Source organism: Mobula birostris, unplaced genomic scaffold (genome assembly GCF_030028105.1).
Source record: "Mobula birostris isolate sMobBir1 unplaced genomic scaffold, sMobBir1.hap1 scaffold_666, whole genome shotgun sequence".
NCBI lineage: Eukaryota > Metazoa > Chordata > Chondrichthyes > Myliobatiformes > Myliobatidae > Mobula > Mobula birostris.
The window spans coordinates 67,821-89,503 of record NW_027278385.1 but is presented as its reverse complement, the minus strand read 5'-3'; the positions used below and the strand labels follow the sequence as shown (position 1 = coordinate 89,503).

Below are 21,683 nucleotides of genomic sequence, written 5' to 3'. Positions count from 1 at the left end.
AACCTTCTCTGCACTCTTTCAACCTTATTTATATCCTTCCTGTAATTTGGTGACCAAAACTGAACACAATACTCTAGATTCGGCCTCATCAATGCCTTATACAACCTCATCATAACATTCCAGCTCTTATACTCAATACTTTGATTAATAAAGGCCAATGTACCAAAAGCTCTCTTTACGACCCTATCTACCTGTGATGCCACTTTTAGGGAATTTTGTATCTGTATTCCCAGATCCCTCTGTTCCACTGCACTCCTCAGTGCCTTACCATTAACCCTATATGTTCTACCTTGGTTTGTCCTTCCAAAGTGCAATACCTCACACTTGTCTGCATTAAACTCCATCTGCCATTTTTCAGCCCATTTTTCCAGCTGGTCCAAGTCCCTCTGCAGGCTCTGAAAACCTTCCTCACTGTCTACTACACCTCCAATCTTTGTGTCATCAGCAACATCACAGGTACAAACCTTGTTTCCAGCACACAAGTGTAAAGGAGAACAGAATAATTGTCATTCCGGATCCAATGCAGCACAAAAAAACACAAATGATGAAGGACGCAATATTAATTTTTAAAAACACGAGAACGAGAAGTACGTAAGACCTCCTCCCTCGCCTCCACTCCGGGCCCCCGACAGTCCTTCCCAGGTGGGTCAGCACCTCACCCGCGAATCGGCTGGGGTCGCCTGCTGTGTCCGATGCTCCCAGCGCTTGCTCGAGCGCCTCCGCTCTGTCCACCACAAGCGGGGCTTCCCGGCGGCCCCACGTTTTCATTCCGATCCCGACCTGTCGCTCCGCGGCCTCCGCTTTTCCCAAGGCCGCCCTCGGGGTGGAGGGAGCAACGACTGATCTTCCGTCCCGGTAGCATCTGGTCTGATGGCATGAGTATCGATTTCTCCTTCCGGTAAAAAAAAATTCCCTCTCCCTCCCCTCTCTGGTCTCTTTTATTATCAAAGTATGTATAGGTTACCACATACAACTGAGAAAATACATTTTCTATATCTATTGCATAAAATCCGTAACAGAATCAATGAAAGACCACGCCAACTCAGGCATTCACCCAGTATGCAGAAGACAACAAAGTACACAAATGCAAAAAGAAAGAAATTATATTAATAAATAGGTGAGCAATAAATATCGGGAACAAGAAATGAGGAGTCCTTGAAAGTGAGTCCACAGGTTGTGGGAACATTTCAGTGATGGGGCGAGTGAAGTTATCCCCTTTGGTTCAAGAGCCTGATGGTTGAGGGGTGATAACTGTCCCTGAACCTGGTGGTGTGGGTCCTGAGGCTCCTGTACCTCCTTCCTGATGGTTGAGGGGTGATAACTGTCCCTGAACCTGGTGGTGTGGGTCCTGAGGCTCCTGTCCCTCCTTCCTGATGGTCGAGGGGTAATAACTGTTCCTGAACCTGGTGGTGTGGGTCCTGAAGCTCCTGTACCTCCTTCCTGATGGTTGAGGGGTAATAACTGTCCCTGAACCTGGTGGTGTGGGTCCTGAGGCTCCTGTATCTCCTTCCTGATGGTCGAGGGGTGATAACTGTCCCTGAACCTGGTGGTGTGGGTCCTGAGGCTCCTGTATCTCCTTCCTGATGGTCGAGGGGTGATAACTGTCCCTGAACCTGGTGGTGTGGGTCCTGAGGCTCCTGTACCTCCTTCCTGATGGTCGAGAGGTGATAACTGTTCCTGAACCTGGTGGTGTGGGTCCTGAGGCTCCTGTACCTCCTTCCTGATGGTCGAGAGGTGATAACTGTTCCTGAACCTGGTGGTGTGGGTCCTGAGGCTCCTGTACCTCCTTCCTGATGGTTGAGGGGTGATAACTGTTTCTGAACCCGGTGGTGTGGGTCCTGAGGCTCCTGTACCTTCTTTCTGATGGTTGAGGGGTAATAACTGTCCCTGACCCTGGTGGTGTGGGTCTTGAGGCTCCTGTACCTCCTTCCTGATGGTTGAGGGGTGATAACTGTCCCTGAACCCGGTGGTGTGGGTCCTGAGGCTCCTGTACCTTCTTCCTGATGGTTGAGGGGTAATAACTGTCCCTGACCCTGGTGGTGTGGGTCTTGAGGCTCCTGTACCTCCTTCCTGATGGTTGAGGGGTAATAACTGTCCCTGACCCTGGTGGTGTGGGTCTTGAGGCTCCTGTACCTCCTTCCTGATGGTTGAAGGGTGATAACTGTCCCTGAACCTGGTGGTGTGGGTCCTGAGGCTCCTGTACCTCCTTCCTGATGGTTGAGGGGTAATAACTGTCCCTGAACCTGGTGGTGTGGGTCTTGAGGCTCCTGTACCTTCTTCCTGATGGTTGAGGGGTGATAACTGTCCCTGAACCTGGTGGTGTGGGTCCTGAGGCTCCTGTACCTTCCTGATGGTTGAGGGGGTGATAACTGTCCCTGAACCTGGTGGTGTGGGTCCTGAGGCTCCTGTACCTCCTTCCTGATGTCAGCAGTGAGAAGAGAGCACGTCCTGGGTGGTGGGGGGTCCCTGATGATGGAGGCTGCTTTCCTGCGACAACGCTCCGTGTAGATATACTCACCAGAACTGTGAGATGAACATGTATCTTTCTCTGTTCCGTGTTCGATCATCTTGACTGACTCTCTTTGTCTGACCCCCCCCCGACCCCAAACCCCCCTCCTCCCACCCTACCTCCCCTCCCCCTCGTTCTCCTCCTCTCCTCCCTCCAGCACAACGTCATCACGGGACATCCCTCCCGCTCCTGCTGAAGACCCCCTCCCACCCCTATCTCGGCCGAGGACCAGGACCCCAGCGTATCCGCTCGAGAGGACTTGGAGGTCGAAGTTTGGCCAATCTCCGTTCTGCCTCCCTGGGTTCCCCCTGTCCCCGGGGCTGTCGTCTGCTCTCTGTCTCCCCCCCACCCCCCCACTCCCAAAAAAATAGAGGCGCCGTTGCACCTTTGACTGGTCCTGATTTCCGACGTTTAAAACATTAATAAAATTGTTTGTTCGATCCAGTCACTGAGTCATGCAGTGGGTAAACCAGTCCTCGCCGACCACAATCCCCAACCGGCATTACACCCCTGTCCCTCTCTAGAATAAAAAAGCTAGGACGTGATGCTGTGGGTTTATAAAGTACCGGTGAGGCCTCACTTGGAGTACTGTGAGCCGTCTTTTGGCCCCTTATCGTAGAAAGGATGTGCTGACACTGGAGAGGGTTCAGAGAAGGTTAACAGAAATGAATCTGGGAGTCTCGGACCAGAGGGCACAGATAGAGTGGATGTGGAGAGGATGTTTCCTGTAGTGGGGGGAGTCTCGGACCAGAGGACACAGATAGAGTGGATGTGGAGAGGATGTTTCCTGTAGTGGGGGAGTCTGGGACCAGAGGACACAGGTAGAGTGGATGTGGAGAGGATGTTTCCTATAGTGGGGGGAGGCTAGGACCAGAGGACACAGATAGAGTGGATGTGGAGAGGATGTTTCCTGTAGTGGGGGAGTCTGGGACCAGAGGACACAGATAGAGTGGATGTGGAGAGGATGTTTCCTGTAGTGGGGGAGTCTGGGACCAGAGGACACAGATAGAGTGGATGTGGAGAGGATGTTTCCTGTAGTGGGGGAGTCTCGGACCAGAGGACACAGATAGAGTGGATGTGGAGAGGATGTTTCCTGTAGTAGAGGAGTCGAGGACCAGAGGGCACAGATAGAGTGGATGTGGAGAGGATGTTTCCTGTGGTGGGGGAGTCTAGGACCAGAGGACACAGATAGAGTGGATGTGGAGAGGATGTTTCCTGTAGTGGGGGAGTCTGGGACCAGAGGACACAGATAGAGTGGATGTGGAGAGGATGTTTCCTGTAGTGGGGGAGTCTGGGACCAGAGGACACAGATAGAGTGGATGTGGAGAGGATGTTTCCTGTAGTGGGGGAGTCTGGGACCAGAGGACACAGATAGAGTGGATGTGGAGAGGATGTTTCCTATAGTGGGGGGAGGCTAGGACCAGAGGACACAGATAGAGTGGATGTGGAGAGGATGTTTCCTGTAGTGGGGGAGTCTGGGACCAGAGGACACAGATAGAGTGGATGTGGAGAGGATGTTTCCTGTAGTGGGGGGAGTCTGGGACCAGAGGACACAGATAGAGTGGATGTGGAGAGGATGTTTCCTGTAGTGGGGGAGTCTGGGACCAGAGGACACAGATAGAGTGGATGTGGAGAGGATGTTTCCTGTAGTGGGGGAGTCTGGGACCAGAGGACACAGATGGAGTGGATGTGGAGAGGATGTTTCCTATAGTGGGGGGAGTCTAGGACCAGAGGACACAGATATAGTGGACGTGGAGAGGATGTTTCCTGTAGTGGGGGAGTCTCGGACCGGAGGACACAGACAGAGTGGATGTGGAGAGGATGTTTCCTGTAGTGGGGGAGTCTAGGACCAGAGGACACAGATAGAGTGGATGTGGAGAGGATGTTTCCTGTAGTGGGGGAGTCTAGGACCAGAGGGCACAGATAGAGTGGATGTGGAGAGGATGTTTCCTGTAGTGGGGGAGTCTTGGACCAGAGGGCACAGATAGAGTGGATGTGGAGAGGATGTTTCCTATAGTGGGGGAGTCTAGGACCAGAGGACACAGATAGAGTGGATGTGGAGAGGATGTTTCCTATAGTGGGGGAGTCTAGGACCAGAGGACACAGAGTGGATGTGGAGAGGATGTTTCCTGTAGTGGGGGAGTCTCGGACCAGAGGACACAGATAGAGTGGATGTGGAGAGGATGTTTCCTGTAGTTGGGAGTCTAGGACCAGAGGGCACAGATAGAGTGGATGTGGAGAGGATGTTTCCTGTAGTGGGGGAGTCTAGGACCAGAGAGCACAGATAGAGTGGATGTGGAGAGGATGTTTCCTATAGTGGGGGGAGTCTAGGACCAGAGGACACAGATAGAGTGGATGTGGAGAGGATGTTTCCTGTTGTGAGGGAGTCTAGGACCAGAGGACACAGATACAGTGGATGTGGAGAGGATGTTTCCTGTAGTGGGGGAGTCTGGGACCAGAGGACACAGATAGAGTGGATGTGGAGAGGATGTTTCCTGTAGTGGGGGAGTCTAGGACCAGAGGGCACAGATAGAGTGGATGTTTCCTGTAGTGGGGGAGTCTAGGACCAGAGGGCACAGCCTCACAATAGTGGGACGTCCCTTTAGAACAGAGATGAGGGGGAATTTCTTTGGCAGAGACTGGTGAATCTGGAATTCGTTGCCACAGGCGGCTGTGGAGGCCAAGTCGTTGGGTATATTTAAGGCAGAAGTTGATTGGTCAGGGGATAAGACAGGTGACCGATTAAGCAAGTAACCGGTAGGTCTTTGGACTGTGGGAGGAAACCGGAGCACCCGGAGGAAACCCACGCGGTGACCGGGGAGAAGGTGCAAACCCCCGGCGGACAGCGGCGGGAACCGAACCCGGGCCGCCTGTACGGTGAGCACGGCACACCCGGCCACTCGCCCTTCCCGCGCTGCACCCACAACTCGTGGATCCCCCGATCGGCCTCGACAGCCCCCCCCCCCGGGAGAAAATCGCGCCCAGACGCGCAATCGCTGTGCTTCGGTGCACTGTGCAATGATCTGATCTGCAAGAGAGCGGGCCGCACAGGGAGCCGGGCCGGTAAAGGACGTGTCCGGCAGGCTTGCCTGCGTCGTTCGGGGCGCTGAGCACAAGAGCCGGGAGGTCACGTTACAACTGTATAAAACTCCGGTCGGGCTGGACTGGGAGTATTGTGTCCGGTTCGGGACGTCCCGTCACAGGAAGGGTGTGGGGTTGGGGAGCGGTTTGGAGAGGGTGCAGAAGGGGTTCACCAGGACGCTGCCTGGATTAGAGAGGGTGGAGAGTCCGGACAGACTCGGGTCGTTTTCTCCGGGCGACACGCACACGGAACGGTGGAGGAACTCGTCGGGCGCCCGGCAGCATCGGTGGAAAAGAGTGAGTGGTCGACGTTTCGGGCCGAGACCCTTCGTCAGGACCGAGAGGGAAGGGGTTGGGGGGAGAAGTCAGAGTAAGAAGGTGGGGGGAGGGGAGGAAGTACAAGGTGGCAGGTGATTGGTGAAACCGGGAGACGGGGGAAGTCGAGAGCTGGGAGGCCGATTGGTGAAAGAGGGCAAGGGCTAGAGAAAGGGGCAATCTGATTGGTGAAAGAGATACAGGGCTGGAGAAAGGAGGATTTGATTGGTGAAAGATAGAAGGGGAAATCTGATTGGTGAAAGAGATAAAGTGCTGGAGAAGGATGTATCTGTTTGATGAAAGAAATACAGGTCTGCAGAATGGGGGATCTGATTGGTGAAAGAGGTGCAGGAATTGATAAGGGAGGGTCTGATCGGTGAAAGAGATACAGGTCTGGAGAAGGAGGGTTCTGATTGGTGAAAGAGGTACAGGAATTGAGAAAGGAGAATCTGATTGGTGAAAGAGTTATAGGACTGGAGAAGGGGGGATCTGATTGGTGATAGAGATACAGTACTGGAGAAAGGAGGATCTGATTGGTGAAAGAGGTACAGGGCTGGAGAATGGGGGGTTCTGATTGGTGAAAGAGGTACAGGAATTGAGAAAGGAGAATCTGATTGGTGAAAGAGTTATAGGACTGGAGAAGGGGGGATCTGATTGTGATAGAGATACAGTACTGGAGAAAGGAGGATCTGATTGGTGAAAGAGGTACAGGGCTGGAGAATGGGGGGTTCTCATTGGTGAAAGAGGTACAGGAATTGAGAAAGGAGAATCTGATTGGTGAAAGAGTTATAGGACTGGAGAAGGTGGGATCTGATTGGTGAAAGAGATGCAGGACATGAGAATGGAGAATCTGATTGGTGAAAGATACAGGACTGGAGAAGGGGGGATCTGATTGGTGATGGAGATACAGTACTGGAGAAAGAGGAATCTGATTGGTGAAAGAGGTACAGGGCTGGTAGAGAGGGACCTGATTGGTGAAAGAGTTATAGGACTGGAGACTGGGGTATCTGATTGGTCAAATATCCGAGAATCGGTCCGGTCACATAAACCACCCCCCTCCCGCACCCCAGAAGCGCGCGACTCCCCGTGACGTCAGATGGTAGCTGGGCTATCACGTGACAATCGCCCGGCGCGGGAGCCTGCCGGAAGGGGCAACGCGCATGCTCGGCTTCGACAGGTGCTAACGACGACGGTTTTCCGCGACGGCCGTCGGCCCTCCCTGTTCCCTCCTCTCCCTACTTTATCCGGGCGTCAGATAGAGGGAGAAGCCTACACACCATCTCCCCGACCCACCAAAAGCCCCTCCTCGACCAAACCGGCGCACCGGGTGAGAGAGAGGGAGCGGCTGTGTGCGTGTGTGTGTGTTGGAGGGGGGGGGCGGAAAGGGAGGGCAAGGCCCTGCGCATGCGCACGCTGTGCGCGCGAGTCCTGACCGGCGACGCGCCTGCCATCTGACGTCATCCCCGTCCCGGAGCCCCCGCCCACCCGGTTGTTGCGTCACAGGGAATCCTGCCCGCGTCACAGAGACTCCTCCCACCTGATCAGTCTCCCCCCCCCCCCACTGAAACCCCTCATGCCACTCGGCTGCACCCCCTCCTCTACATCTCTCATCTCCACCTCCCTTTCCTACCCCTCTCCCTCTCCTCTACTGCACCCCTCATCCCCACCTCTGTCACCCCGTCCCCTCCCCTCCCCCCTCCTCTACATCCCACCCTGTCTCTGTCACCCCCCTCCCTCCCCTGCCCCCCTCCCCCACATCCCACCCTGTCTCTGTCACCCCGTCCCTCCCCTGCCCCCTCCCCCTCCTCTACATCCCACCCTGTCTCTGTCACCCCCTCCCTCCCCTGCCCCCTCCCCCACATCCCACCCTGTCTCTCTCACCCCCTCCCTCCCCTCCCCCCTCCTCTACATCCCACCCTGTCTCTGTCACCCCCTCCCTCCCCTGCCCCCTCCCCCACATCCCACCCTGTCTCTGTCACCCCCTCCCCTCCCCTGCCCCCTCCCCCACATCCCACCCTGTCTCTCTCACCCCGTCCCTCCCCTCCCCCCTCCTCTACATCTCTCATCTCCACCTCCCTCTCCTACCCCCCTCCCCCTCCTCTACTGCGCCCCTCATCCCCACCTCTACATCCCACCCTGTCTCTGTCACCCCCTCCCTCCCCTGCCCCCCTCCCCCTCCTCTACTGCACCCCTCATCCCCACCTCTACATGCCCACCCTGTCTCTGTCACCCCCTCCCTCCCCTGCCCCCCTCCCCCTCCTCTACTGCGCCCCTCATCCCCACCTCTACATCCCACCCTGTCTCTGTCACCCCCTCCCTCCCCTGCCCCCCTCCCCCTCCTCTACTGCACCCCTCATCCCCACCTCTACATCCCACCCTGTCTCTGTCACCCCCTCCCTCCCCTGCCCCCTCCTCTCCTCTACTGCACCCCTCATCCCCACCTCCGTCACCCCGTCCCTCCCCTCCCCCCTCCTCTACATCCCACCCTGTCTCTGTCACCCCCCTCCCTCCCCTGCCCCCCTCCCCCACATCCCACCCTGTCTCCGTCACCCCGTCCCTCCCCTCCCCCCACCTCTACATCCCACCCTGTCTCTGTCACCCCCTCCCTCCCCTGCCCCCCTCCTCTCCTCTACTGCACCCCTCATCCCCACCTCCGTCACCCCGTCCCTCCCCTCCCCCCTCCTCTACATCCCACCCTGTCTCTGTCACCCCCCTCCCTCCCCTGCCCCCCTCCCCCTCCTCTACGGCACCCCTCATCCCCACCTCCGTCACCCCGTCCCTCCCCTCCCCCCTCCTCTACATCCCACCCTGTCTCTGTCACCCCCTCCCTCCCCCTCCCCCCTCCTCTACATCCCACCCTGTCTCTGTCACCCCCTCCCTCTCCTACCCCCCTCCCCCCACATCCCACCCTGTCTCTGTCACCCCCTCCCTCCCCTGCCCCCCTCCCCCACATCCCACCCTGTCTCTGTCACCCCCTCCCTCCCCTGCCCCCCTCCCCCACATCCCACCCTGTCTCTCTCACCCCGTCCCTCCCCTCCCCCCTCCTCTACATCCCACCCTGTCTCTGTCACCCCCCTCCCTCTCCTACCCCCTCCTCTCCTCTACTGCACCCCTCATCCCCACCTCCGTCAACCCGTCCCTCCCCTCCCCCCTCCTCTACATCCCACCCTGTCTCTGTCACCCCCTCCCTCCCCTGCCCATCCTCTCCTCTACTGCACCCCTCATCCCCACCTCCGTCAACCCGTCCCTCCCCTCCCCCCTCCTCTACATCCCCACCCTGTCTCTGTCACCCCGTCCCTCCCCTGCCCCCCTCCCCCACATCCCCACCCTGTCTCTGTCACCCCCTCCCTCCCCTGCCCCCCTCCCCCACATCCCACCCTGTCTCTCTCACCCCGTCCCTCCCCTCCCCCCCTCCTCTACATCTCTCATCTCCACCTCCCTCTCCTACCCCCCCTCCCCCTCCTCTACTGCGCCCCTCATCCCCACCTCTACATCCCACCCTGTCTCTGTCACCCCCTCCCTCCCCCTGCCCCCCTCCCCCTCCTCTACTGCACCCCTCATCCCCACCTCCGTCACCCCGTCCCTCCCCCTCCCCCCTCCCCCACATCCCACCCCTGTCTCTGTCACCCCCTCCCTCTCCTGCCCCCCCTCCTCTACTGCACCCCTCATCCCCACCTCTACATCCCACCCTGTCTCTGTCACCCCCCTCCCTCCCCTGCCCCCCTCCCCCCTCCTCTACTGCACCCCTCATCCCCACCTCTACATCCCACCCTGTCTCTGTCACCCCCTCCCTCCCCTGCCCCCCTCCCCCTCCTCTACTGCACCCCTCATCCCCACCTCTACATCCCACCCTGTCTCTGTCACCCCCTCCCTCCCCTGCCCCCCTCCCCCTCCTCTACTGCACCCCTCATCCCCACCTCCGTCACCCGTCCCTCCCCTGCCCCCTCCCCCACATCCCACCCTGTCTCTGTCACCCCCTCCCTCTCCTGCCCCCCTCCTCTCCTCTACTGCACCCCTCATCCCCACCTCCGTCACCCCCGCCCCTCCCCTCCCCCCTCCTCTACATCCCACCCTGTCTCTGTCACCCAGTCCCTCCCCTGCCCCCCTCCCCCACATCCCACCCTGTCTCTGTCACCTCGTCCCTCCCCTGCCCCCCTCGCCAACATCCCACCCTGTCTCTGTCACCCCCTCCCTCACCCCCCCTCCCCCTCCTCTACTGCACCCCTCATCCCCACCTCCGTCACCCCGTCCCTCCCCTCCCCCCCTCCTCTACATCCCACCCTGTCTCTCTCACCCCGTCCCTCCCCTGCCCCCCCCCTCCTCTACTGCGCCCCCTCATCCCCACCTCTACCACCCTGTCTCTGTCACCCCCTCCCCTGCTCTACATCCCACCCTGTCTCTGTCACCCCCCTCCCCCTCCCCCCACATTCCACCCTGTCTCTCTCACCCCGTCCCTCCCCTGCCCCCCTCCCCCTCCTCTACTGCGCCCCTCATCCCCACCTCTACCACCCTGTCTCTGTCACCCCCTCCCCTGCTCTACATCCCACCCTGTCTCTGTCACCCCCTCCCCCTCCCCCACATCCCACCCTGTCTCTGTCACCCCCTCCCTCCCCTGCCCCCCCTCCCCCACATCCCACCCTGTCTCTGTCACCCCGTCCCTCCCCTCCCCCCCTCCTCTACATCCCACCCTGTCTCTGTCACCCCCCTCCTCTACTGCGCCCCTCATCCCCACCTCTACATCCCACCCTGTCTCTGTCACCCCGTCCCTCCCCTGCCCCCTCCCCCTCCTCCACATCCCACCCTGTCTCTGTCACCCCGTCCCTCCCCTGCCCCCCTCCCCCACATCCCACCCTGTCTCTGTCACCCCCTCCCCCTGCCCTACATCCCACCCTGTCTCTGTCACCCCCTCCCTCCCCTACCCTCCTTTCCCCTCCCCTGTCCCCTCCCCCCTCCTCTACATCCCACCCTGTCTCTGTCACCCCCTCCCTCCCCCTGCCCCCTCATCCCCACCTCTACATCCCACCCTGTCTCTGTCACCCCGTCCCTCCCCTGCCCCCCTCCCCCACATCCCACCCTGTCTCTGTCACCCCGTCCCTCCCCCTGCCCCCCTCCCCCACATCCCACCCTGTCTCTGTCACCCCGTCCCTCTCCTGCCCCCCCTCCCCCACATCCCACCCTGTCTCTGTCACCCCCGTCCCTCCCCTGCCCCCCTCCCCCACATCCCACCCTGTCTCTGTCACCCCCCTCCCTCCCCTACCCCCCTCCCCCTCCTCTACTGTCCCCCCTCCTCTACATCCCACCCTGTCTCTCTCACCCCGTCCCTCCCCTGCCCCCTCCCCCTCCTCTACTGCGCCCCTCATCCCCACCTCTACATCCCACCCTGTCTCTGTCACCCCCTCCCTCCCCTGCCCCCCTCCCCCTCCTCTACTGCACCCCTCATCCCCACCTCTACATCCCACCCTGTCTCTGTCACCCCCTCCCTCCCCTGCCCCCCTCCCCCTCCTCTACTGCACCCCTCATCCCCACCTCCGTCACCCCGTCCCTCCCCTGCCCCCTCCCCCACATCCCACCCTGTCTCTGTCACCCCCTCCCTCTCCTGCCCCCCTCCTCTCCTCTACTGCACCCCTCATCCCCACCTCCGTCACCCCGCCCCTCCCCTCCCCCCTCCTCTACATCCCACCCTGTCTCTGTCACCCAGTCCCTCCCCTGCCCCCCTCCCCCACATCCCACCCTGTCTCTGTCACCTCGTCCCTCCCCTGCCCCCCTCGCCAACATCCCACCCTGTCTCTGTCACCCCCCTCCCTCACCCCCCTCCCCCTCCTCTACTGCACCCCTCATCCCCACCTCCGTCACCCCGTCCCTCCCCTCCCCCCTCCTCTACATCCCACCCTGTCTCTCTCACCCCGTCCCTCCCCTGCCCCCCCCCTCCTCTACTGCGCCCCTCATCCCCACCTCTACCACCCTGTCTCTGTCACCCCCTCCCCTGCTCTACATCCCACCCTGTCTCTGTCACCCCCTCCCCCTCCCCCACATTCCACCCTGTCTCTCTCACCCCGTCCCTCCCCTGCCCCCTCCCCCTCCTCTACTGCGCCCCTCATCCCCACCTCTACCACCCTGTCTCTGTCACCCCCTCCCCTGCTCTACATCCCACCCTGTCTCTGTCACCCCCTCCCCCTCCCCCACATCCCACCCTGTCTCTGTCACCCCCTCCCTCCCCTGCCCCCCTCCCCCACATCCCACCCTGTCTCTGTCACCCCGTCCCTCCCCTCCCCCCTCCTCTACATCCCACCCTGTCTCTGTCACCCCCTCCTCTACTGCGCCCCTCATCCCCACCTCTACATCCCACCCTGTCTCTGTCACCCCGTCCCTCCCCTGCCCCCTCCCCCTCCTCCACATCCCACCCTGTCTCTGTCACCCCGTCCCTCCCCTGCCCCCCTCCCCCACATCCCACCCTGTCTCTGTCACCCCCTCCCCCTGCCCTACATCCCACCCTGTCTCTGTCACCCCCTCCCTCCCCTACCCTCCTTTCCCTCCCCTGTCCCCTCCCCCCTCCTCTACATCCCACCCTGTCTCTGTCACCCCCTCCCTCCCCTGCCCCCTCATCCCCACCTCTACATCCCACCCTGTCTCTGTCACCCCGTCCCTCCCCTGCCCCCTCCCCCACATCCCACCCTGTCTCTGTCACCCCGTCCCTCCCCTGCCCCCCTCCCCCACATCCCACCCTGTCTCTGTCACCCCGTCCCTCTCCTGCCCCCCTCCCCCACATCCCACCCTGTCTCTGTCACCCCGTCCCTCCCCTGCCCCCCTCCCCCACATCCCACCCTGTCTCTGTCACCCCCTCCCTCCCCTACCCCCCTCCCCCTCCTCTACTGCGCCCCTCATCCCCACCTCCGTCACCCCATCCCTCCCCTCCCCCCTCCTCTACATCCCACCCTGTCTCTCTCACCCCGTCCCTCCCCTGCCCCCTCCCCCTCCTCTACTGCGCCCCTCATCCCCACCTCTACATCCCACCCTGTCTCTGTCACCCCCCTCCCTCCCCTGCCCCCTCCCCCACATCCCACCCTGTCTCTGTCACCCCCTCCCTCCCCTGCCCCCCTCCCCCTCCTCTACATCCCACCCTGTCTCTGTCACCCCCTCCCTGCCCTACCCTCCTTTCCCTCCCCTGCCCCCCCTCCCCCTCCTCTACATCCCACCCTGTCTCTGTCACCCCCTCCCTCCCCTACCCTCCTTTCCCTCCCCTGCCCCCTCCCCCCTCCCCCTCCCCCTCCTCTACATCCCACCCTGTCTCTGTCACCCCCTCCCTCCCCTACCCTCCTTTCCCTCCCCTGCCCCTCCCCCTCCTCTACATCCCACCCTGTCTCTGTCACCCCCTCCCTCCCTTATGCCCCTCCCCGTCTTCGTCACTCCTTCTCGTCTCTGTCACCCCTCCCTCCCCTACGCCCCTGCCTGTTTCCATCACACCCTCCCTTCCCTGCACCCCTCCCAGCCCTCACCCCTCCCTGTCTTCGTCACCCCATCCCTCCCCTACACTCCTCACTGTCTCCTTCACCTTCTCCCTCTGCTACACCCGTCCCCATCTCCCTCACCCCCTCCTTCCCCTACACCCCTCCCCGTCTCTGTCACCCCCTCCCTCCCCTACACCCCTCCCCGTCTCCTTCACCTTCTCCCTCCTTCTCTCCGTCACCCGTTTACTCCCAAACACCCTCTATCGCCATCATCCCCTCCTTCCTCTGCGTTCCTCCCCGTCTCTGAGACCCCTCTCCAGCCCGGACCCGGGTCCCTGATCTCTGGGAAACTTCTTGCCCCCTGGCCTACGGCTGAACGTTCCTCCTGCCTCCCAGTCCCGTGGTTGCACCGAAACCCCCAGTTCAGCGGCTATGTCACCCCGCTGTTCCTCTGGTGCTATTCTGAACAGTCACCGTCTTCTCTCCAGCCACCCCTGCTGCAGCTCTCTCGCCGTCTCTCTCCTGCCCTCTGGCTTGGCTTCTGATCGCCAACCGCTGGCATGGCAACACATTTCTTAAGCAAGGAACTGAGCCCAATTGGGGTAAGAGACCGCACTCCTCGGCAGCCGGAGTCCGACGGGGGGGGCGGGGGGAGGTGTGCAGGTGCTGGCGGTTGGGCGCTGTTGTTGTGAGGTTGCGTTTTGTCCGTACCTAACCCTGCCATTTCAGAACTGCTGGCTGCACAGCCCCGAGGGGGTTGTTGCTTGCCCCTGCGTTCTCGTCTCCTGTCAAGGATTGCCTTCCTGGTGAAACATATCCTCACCTGGGACTGGCCAGGGTAAACGTCCGCCAGTAACGAGCAGGATCGAACCCCAACTAGCAAACTGTGCCCCGAACTTGAAGGTCCACCCTTGACTGGAAAACTCTATACTGGACCAGCAAAATCCAGCCCTGACGAGAAACCTCTGTCCTTAAGTAGCAAAATCTGCCTTTGAATTGAAAAATGTACACTAACTAGCAAAATCTATCTTTAACTTCCAATTCTACCCTTAACTAGTAAGATTCACCCTTTACTAGATATAATAATATACTAGACATATAATAAAGATATGTTTAACTCGCCAAATCCATCTTGACTCGTGAAGTTTACCCTTTATTACAATTCTACCTTTAACTAGCAAATAGCACCTTGACTAGAAAACTATAAGCAAAATCCACCCTTGATTTGAACAATGCAGGTTAATTAGCATAATCTACATTTAAATCCACTCTTCATGTGAAAACTCTTATCATTAACTAGCAAAATCCACCTTTGACTTGAACAATGTAGGTTAATTAGCATAATCTACATTTAAATCCACTCTTCATGCGAAAACTTATCGTTAACTAGCAAAATCCACCCTTGACTGAAAAAGAACTGTATGTTAACTAGCAACGTCCACCCCTACCTTTCAAAATCAAACCCTTAGCTAACACATTTCAGCCCTAACTCGAAAGATATCCCTTCAGCTCGTGAAATCTACCTCATGACTTGCGAAATCTTGACCAGAAAAATAAACTTAGCTGGAACAAATCTCTTTACCTGGCTAAACTGATTCTTCATCCATTCATGGCTGGCAAAATCTACCCTTAACTGGCGGAATACATTCTTAATTTAAAAATTAATCAGTGGTGAGCAAAGGCTGTATTTAATTAGCAAAATCGACCCTTAATTCACCAAATTTAGCCTTAACTAACCATACCTAGCAAAATATATACTAAATTTGCAAAATCTATGACCAACTTTATAAAAATGCCTATGGCCAACAAAATATACCCTTAACCTGCAAAATCTATTATCGACTAGGAAAATGGACATTAACTAGCAAAGCCTAAGCTTAACTTGTTAAAATATGCCTTTGACTGGAAAAACAAATCATTGACTTGAAAATTAAATCCTTGGCCAGAAAACCAGCAAAATCACCCGTTGACGAGCGAAATAATGAAACATAAATTTGCTGTGCTTCTTCCAGGAAGGTGGCAGGGGTAACCCTAGGATTTAGAGGCCAGTGTGGCTTACTTCTGTGGTGGGCAGACTATTGGAGAGGATTCTTAGAGACAGAGTTTATGAGCATTTGGAGAAAAAGCAGAGATCAGAATCAGGCTTATTATCACCGGCATATGCCGTGAAATTTAAACACGAGGAATTCTGCAGATGCTGGAAATTCAAGCAACACACATCGAAGTTGCTGGTGAACACAGCAGGCCAGGCAGCATCTCTAGGAAGAGGTACAGTCGACGTTTCGGGCCGAGACCCTACGTCAGGACTAACTGAAGGAAGAGTTAGTGAGAGGTTTGAAAGTTACTAACTCTTCCTTCAGTTAGTCCTGACGTAGGGTCTCGGCCTGAAACGTCGACTGTACCTCTTCCTAGAGATGCTGCCTGGCCTGTTGCGTTCACCAGCAACTTTGATGCGTGTTGCCGTGAAATCTGTTAACTTTGCAGCAGCGATATGTGATAAATATAGGAAAAAATATGAATTACAGTAAATATTTATGTATACACAAAATAATCTGCAGATGCTGGGGTCAAAGCAACACTCACAACACGCTGGAGGAACTCAGCAGGTTGGGCAGCATCCGTGGAAACGATCAGTCAACGTTAAGTCCTAACGAAGGGTTCCGGCCCGAAATGGTGACTGATCGTTTCCACGGATGCTGCCCGACCTGCTGAGTTCCTCCAGCGTGTTGTGAATATTTATGTATATATATTTATTGTCGCCAAACAATTGATACCAGAGCGTACAATCATCACAGCGATACTTGATTCTGCGCTTCGCGCTCCCTGGAGTACAAATCGATAGTAAATATTAAAAATTTAAATTATAAATCATAAATAGAAAAATGGAAAGTAAGGTACAGCAAAAAAACCGAGAGGCAGGTCCGGATTTTGAACGGGTCAGGATCTGTTCAGCGGTCTTATCACAGTTGGAAAGAAGCTTTTATATGTGTTTATATCAAATAGTTAAATAACTATTGGAAAAACAGAACTAAAAATTAGTGAGGTCGAGTCCGTGGGTCCAGTGTCTGAGGGACTTCCTCTTCGCCAATGACTGCGCCCTGTATGACATGCTGGCCTTTATAACAAGGGGAGCTGAGTACCGGAGCAAAGAGGTCCTTCTGCAGCTGTACAGGGCACTGGTGAGACCACACCTGGAGTACTGTGTGCAGTTTTGGTCTCCGAATTTGAGGAAGAACATTCTTGCTATTGAGGGAGTGTAGCGGAGAGTGGATGTGGAGAGGATGTTTCCTGTAGTGGGGGAGTCTAGGACCAGAGGACGCAGATAGAGTGGATGTAGAGAGGATGTTTCCTGTAGTGGGGGAGTCTAGGACCAGAGGACACAGATAGAGTGGATGTGGAGAGGATGCTTCCTGTAGTGGGGGAGTCTAGGACCAGAGGACACAGATAGAGTGGATGTGGAGAGGATGTTTCCTGTAGTGGGGGAGTCTCGGACCAGAGGACGCAGATAGAGTGGATGTGGAGAGGATGTTTCCTGTAGTGGGGGAGTCTCGGACCAGAGGACACAGATAGAGTGGATGTGGAGAGGATGTTTCCTATAGTGGGGGAGTCTCGGACCAGAGGACACAGATAGAGTGGATGTGGAGAGGATGTTTCCTGTAGTGGGGGGAGTCTGGGACCAGAGGACGCAGATAGAGTGGATGTGGAGAGGATGTTTCCTGTAGTGGGGGAGTCTAGGACCAGAGGACACAGATAGAGTGGATGTGGAGAGGATGTTTCCTGTAGTGGGGGAGTCTAGGACCAGAGGACACGGATAGACTGGATGTGGAGAGGATGTTTCCTATAGTGGGGGAGTCTAGGACCAGAGGACACAGATAGAGTGGATGTGGAGAGGATGTTTCCTATAGTGGGGGAGTCTAGGACCAGAGGACACAGCCTCAGTGTAGAGGGTTTTCCTTTTGAAACGGAGATGAGGAGGAATTTCTTTAGCCAGAGGGTGGTGAATCTGTTGAATCCATTGCCACAGACGGCTGTGGGTATGTTTAAGGCAGAGGGTGAGTGATTCCTGATCGGTCGGGGCGTGAAGGGATACGGGGAGACGGCAGGAGATTGGGGGCTGAGAGGGAAAATGGATCAGCCATGATGAAATGGCGGAGCAGACTGGATGGGCTGAATGACCTCATTCTGTTCTCATATTTTATGGACTTGTAAACCCTGTCTTATTCTATCAAAACATAGCGTTGCCACTGAAGTTTACTGTTCTGTCGTGATACACGTGATCCAGTGGGACTGACATCTGTCTGTTCCTGTCTCTGCCTCTGCTCCCCCCGTTCGCCCACCAACTGCAGGTCGCCCAGATCATGCTGGGCCTGGTCCAGCTCAGCTTCGGGATCCCCTGGTACTTCGTTGTCCGGGACGTCTACGGACCCGACGCCGCCACCCCCTTCTGGACTGGGATCTGGGTTAGTCCTCCGTCCGGGTGCCGAGCGGAGCCGGTGGGGGTGGGTGGAGAGGCTGGGAGCCCAGAGAGGGGCGACTGAAGGGCAGGGAAGGAACTCTGGCTTCAATGCTTTCCTTAGAGCTTTATGGACCTCTGAAATCAGTTTGTAGCCGGCTGCCACAGCCTGTTGACTTCCGCCTGCGGCTAAAACTCGGAAGGTGATTGCCAGCCTCTGAGTCTACTGTGCGGACACTGATGCGAAATAAGTAGTTGGAGACGAGGAACCAAATCATCAAAAATCTACCTGCCGACGTCCGGAAATATTTCCAAGAGCATTTCCTCGTCTGCGTCTCTCAGTGGCCGGACAAGCCCAGAAGGTTCACCCTCCTTCAGTCTCGGTCGCCATCGTCTGAAGTTTGAGGTCCTTCGTGTTGTTTCAACACAAAGAAGCTCAAACACAGCCGTGCAGAAACTAGCGTTTTGGCCGGTGAATTGCAGGGCGACGCAGACACACCGTCGCGCAGGTATAAACGCTCACAATGGCGCAGGCTGGCGGCGTTAAGCTGTTACGCACGAGTATAAATCGGCCTTTATTTTCCCCTCTGGGCAGACCCCCCTTCATTTCCGACGGTGGGTCGAGGCAGTGCGTGGGAAAACGGCAGCAGCGGGCAGAATAGAGTGTCACAGTCGCGGAGAAAGTGCCGCGCAGGGAGACGGTATGGCGAAGAGGGCCAGGGCGAGCTGGACCGTGAGGTCAGCAAGTCTATCATATTGTCCGACCGGACGGTTCACTGAGACTGGTGGGACGTGCTTTTGGGCTTTTGTTCTTCCTGCCCGACCGGAAGAGAGGCCGTCCGGGTCGGGTTGGAGGGTGGGGGGTGTCTTCGATTACACTGGCTGCTTTACCGAGGCAGACAGAGTCCGCAGATGGAGAGACTGGTTTTCGTGATGTGCTGGGCTGTGTCCACAACTCTGTGGTTTCTGGAAAGGCCGTGATAGAGTGGATGTGCAGAGGATGTTTCCTGTAGTGGGGGAGTCTAGGACCAGAGGACACAGATAGAGTGGATGTGGAGAGGATGTTTCCTGTAGTGGGGGAGTCTCGGACCAGAGGACACAGATAGAGTGGATGTGGAAAGGATGTTTCCTGTAATGGGGGAGTCTAGGACCAGAGGACACAGATAGAGTGGATGTGGAGAGGATGTTTCCTGTAGTGGGTAGTCTCGGACCAGAGGACACAGATAGAGTGGATGTGGAGAGGATGTTTCCTGTAGTGGGGGAGTCTAGGACCAGAGGGCACGGCCTCAGAATATGGGGGCGTCTGTTTGGAATGGAGATGAGGAGGAATTTCTTTAATTTCGGAGTTCAGTCGCGGCGTCTTTGGCGGAGAGTTTGCACGTCGTTCCCCAAGAACGCGAGGGTTTCCGCCGGGTGCTCCGGTTTCCTCCCACAGTCCAGAGACGTACCGGTCATTGTAAACTGTCCCGTGATTAGGCTGGGGATAAGTGGGTGGGGCAGCTCACAGTCCCGGGCCGTAACGTTAAATAAACACCGAACCAGGCGGCAGAGGCAACTACGATTACTTTTTCAAAGATTTACGCAGAGGTCCGTGGAGAGGACAGGTAGAGGCCACACACGGGCAAATGGGGCCAGCTCGGGAAGACACCACAGACAGGCTGGGCCAAAGAGCCTGTTTCTGTGACTTATGACTCCATAACTCAGGCCCTTTGGCACCACCTTTCCCCCGCAGCCTCGATGAACCTCCGAGGGAGGGGCAGGGGAATTTGACGGGTTAGTGTACGGGGCGTGGTTCAGATGGAGCTCCTGTGCTAACCCATCCCCCGCCCCTGCTTTCTCCACAGTACCTCATCTCAGGCGGGCTGTCGACGGAGATTAAGGACCTCTCCAACTCGTTCAAGGTCAGTATCCCTGCTCAGGGTGTAGGTTACCCTCGGGGTGGCAGGGGTGCGAGGGAGTGGGCATGTTGAACACGAGGGGAACGTTTCCCTGCCCTGGCAATGAGATTTGTTATTGTCTTGTGTACCGGGACACAATGGACAGTCGTCTTGCGAAAAAAAAAATACAAAGCAAAATTTATTATCTTCTTCCTTCTTCCTGATGGTTGAGAGGTAATAACTGTTCCTGAACCTGGTGGTGTGGGTCCTGAGGCTCCTGTACCTCCTTCCTGATGGTGGAGGGGTGATAACTGTCCCTGAACCTGGTGGGGTGGGTCCTGAGGCTCCTGTACCTCCTTCCTGATGGTTGAGGGGTGATAACTGTTCCTGAACCTGGTGGTGTGGGTCCTGAGGCTCCCATACCTCCTTCCTGATGGTTGAGGGGTGATAACTGTCCCTGAACCTGGTGGTGTGGGTCCTGAGGCTCCTGTACCTCCTTCCTGATGGTTGAGGGGTGATTACTGTTCCTGAACCTGGTGGTGTGGGTCCTGAGGTTCCTGTACCTTCCTGATGGTTGAGGGGTAATAACTGTTCCTGAACCTGGTGGTGTGGGTCCTGAGGCTCCTGTACCTCCTTCCTGATGGTCGAGGGGTAATAACTGTTCCTGAACCCGGTGGTGTGGGTCCTGAGGCTCCTGTACCTCCTTCCTGATGGTTGAGGGGTGATAACTGTCCCTGAACCTGGTGGTGTTGGTCCTGAGGCTCCTGTACCTCCTTCCTGATGGTCGAGGGGTAATAACTGTTCCTGAACCTGGTGGTGTGGGTCCTGAGGCTCCTGTACCTCCTTCCTGATGGTGGAGGGGTGATAACTGTCCCTGAACCTGGTGGTGTGGGTCTTGAGGCTCCTGTACCTCCTTCCTGATGGTTGAGGGGTGATAACTGTCCCTGAACCTGGTGGTGTGGGTCCTGAGGCTCCTGTACCTCCTTCCTGATGGTTGAGGGGTAATAACTGTCCCTGAACCTGGTGGTGTGGGTCCTGAGGCTCCTGTACCTCCTTCCTGATGGTTGAGGGGTAATAACTGTCCCTGAACCCGGTGGTGTGGGACCTGAGGCTCCTGTACCTTCCTCCTGATGGTTGAGGGGTGATAACTGTTCCTGAACCTGGTGGTGTGGGTCCTGAGGCTCCTGTACCTCCTTCCTGATGGTGGAGGGGTGATAACTGTCCCTGAACCTGGTGGTGTGGGTCTTGAGGCTCCTGTACCTCCTTCCTGATGGTTGAGGGGTGATAACTGTTCCTGAACCTGGTGGTGTGGGTCCTGAGGCTCCTGTACCTCCTTCCTGATGGTGGAGGGGTGATAACTGTCCCTGAACCTGGTGGTGTGGGTCTTGAGGCTCCTGTACCTCCTTCCTGATGGTTGAGGGGTGATAACTGTCCCTGAACCTGGTGGTGTGGGTCCTGAGGCTCCTGTACCTCCTTCCTGATGGTTGAGGGGTAATAACTGTCCCTGAACCTGGTGGTGTGGGTCCTGAGGCTCCTGTACCTCCTTCCTGATGGTTGAGGGGTAATAACTGTTCCTGAACCCGGTGGTGTGGGTCCTGGGCTGACAGCCAGCAGCCAGCCCGCTGCTGTCGACCTTCCGTGTACTCCCACGACACATCAGCCGGTGGCTCCGCCTCCAGAGCCAGGAAAATCCGGCGCCCTAAAGGTGCGCTGGTCTTCCGGGCCGCGTCCTTGGCGCATCGAAACGCGGCCGGTCGAGAGGCCCCGAGAGCGGGTCCCATTTCTGCAAAGTCAGCGTGCAAACTCCGTGTCAGGGTCTTCAAAAGAGCATTGAAAAGGCAAAAAAAAGAGATATCAGAGATTGAAAGAGAGCTGTTTCCGAAGGCGCAAGGAAAGGATTCGCCGTCGGGCACCATCGTCCTAAGCTGCGCCCCTGACGGCCTTGACTGGCGAAACAAGACTGCTCCTCGCCCACCTGAGTGCGACGGTGTTCCCGAGCCTCC

The 21,683-nt window shown here is 57.2% G+C and overlaps 1 protein-coding gene and 1 pseudogene across 1 annotated transcript in view; one reads left to right on the top strand and one right to left on the bottom strand.

Annotated features, from left to right (window-relative positions):
• Positions 1-2,964: 2,964 nt before the first annotated feature.
• LOC140193642 (uncharacterized) overlaps positions 2,965-21,683 on the top strand; it is a 32,333-nt gene continuing 13,614 nt past the window's right edge. Inside the window, exons 1-4 of the mRNA XM_072250803.1 lie at positions 2,965-2,969; positions 5,545-5,887; positions 17,697-17,810; positions 19,648-19,704. Coding sequence (XP_072106904.1) covers positions 2,965-2,969; positions 5,545-5,887; positions 17,697-17,810; positions 19,648-19,704 — 519 coding nt within the window. The remainder of the gene's footprint in view (positions 2,970-5,544; positions 5,888-17,696; positions 17,811-19,647; positions 19,705-21,683) is intronic.
• LOC140193647 (uncharacterized) lies at positions 6,027-7,356 on the bottom strand (annotated as a pseudogene).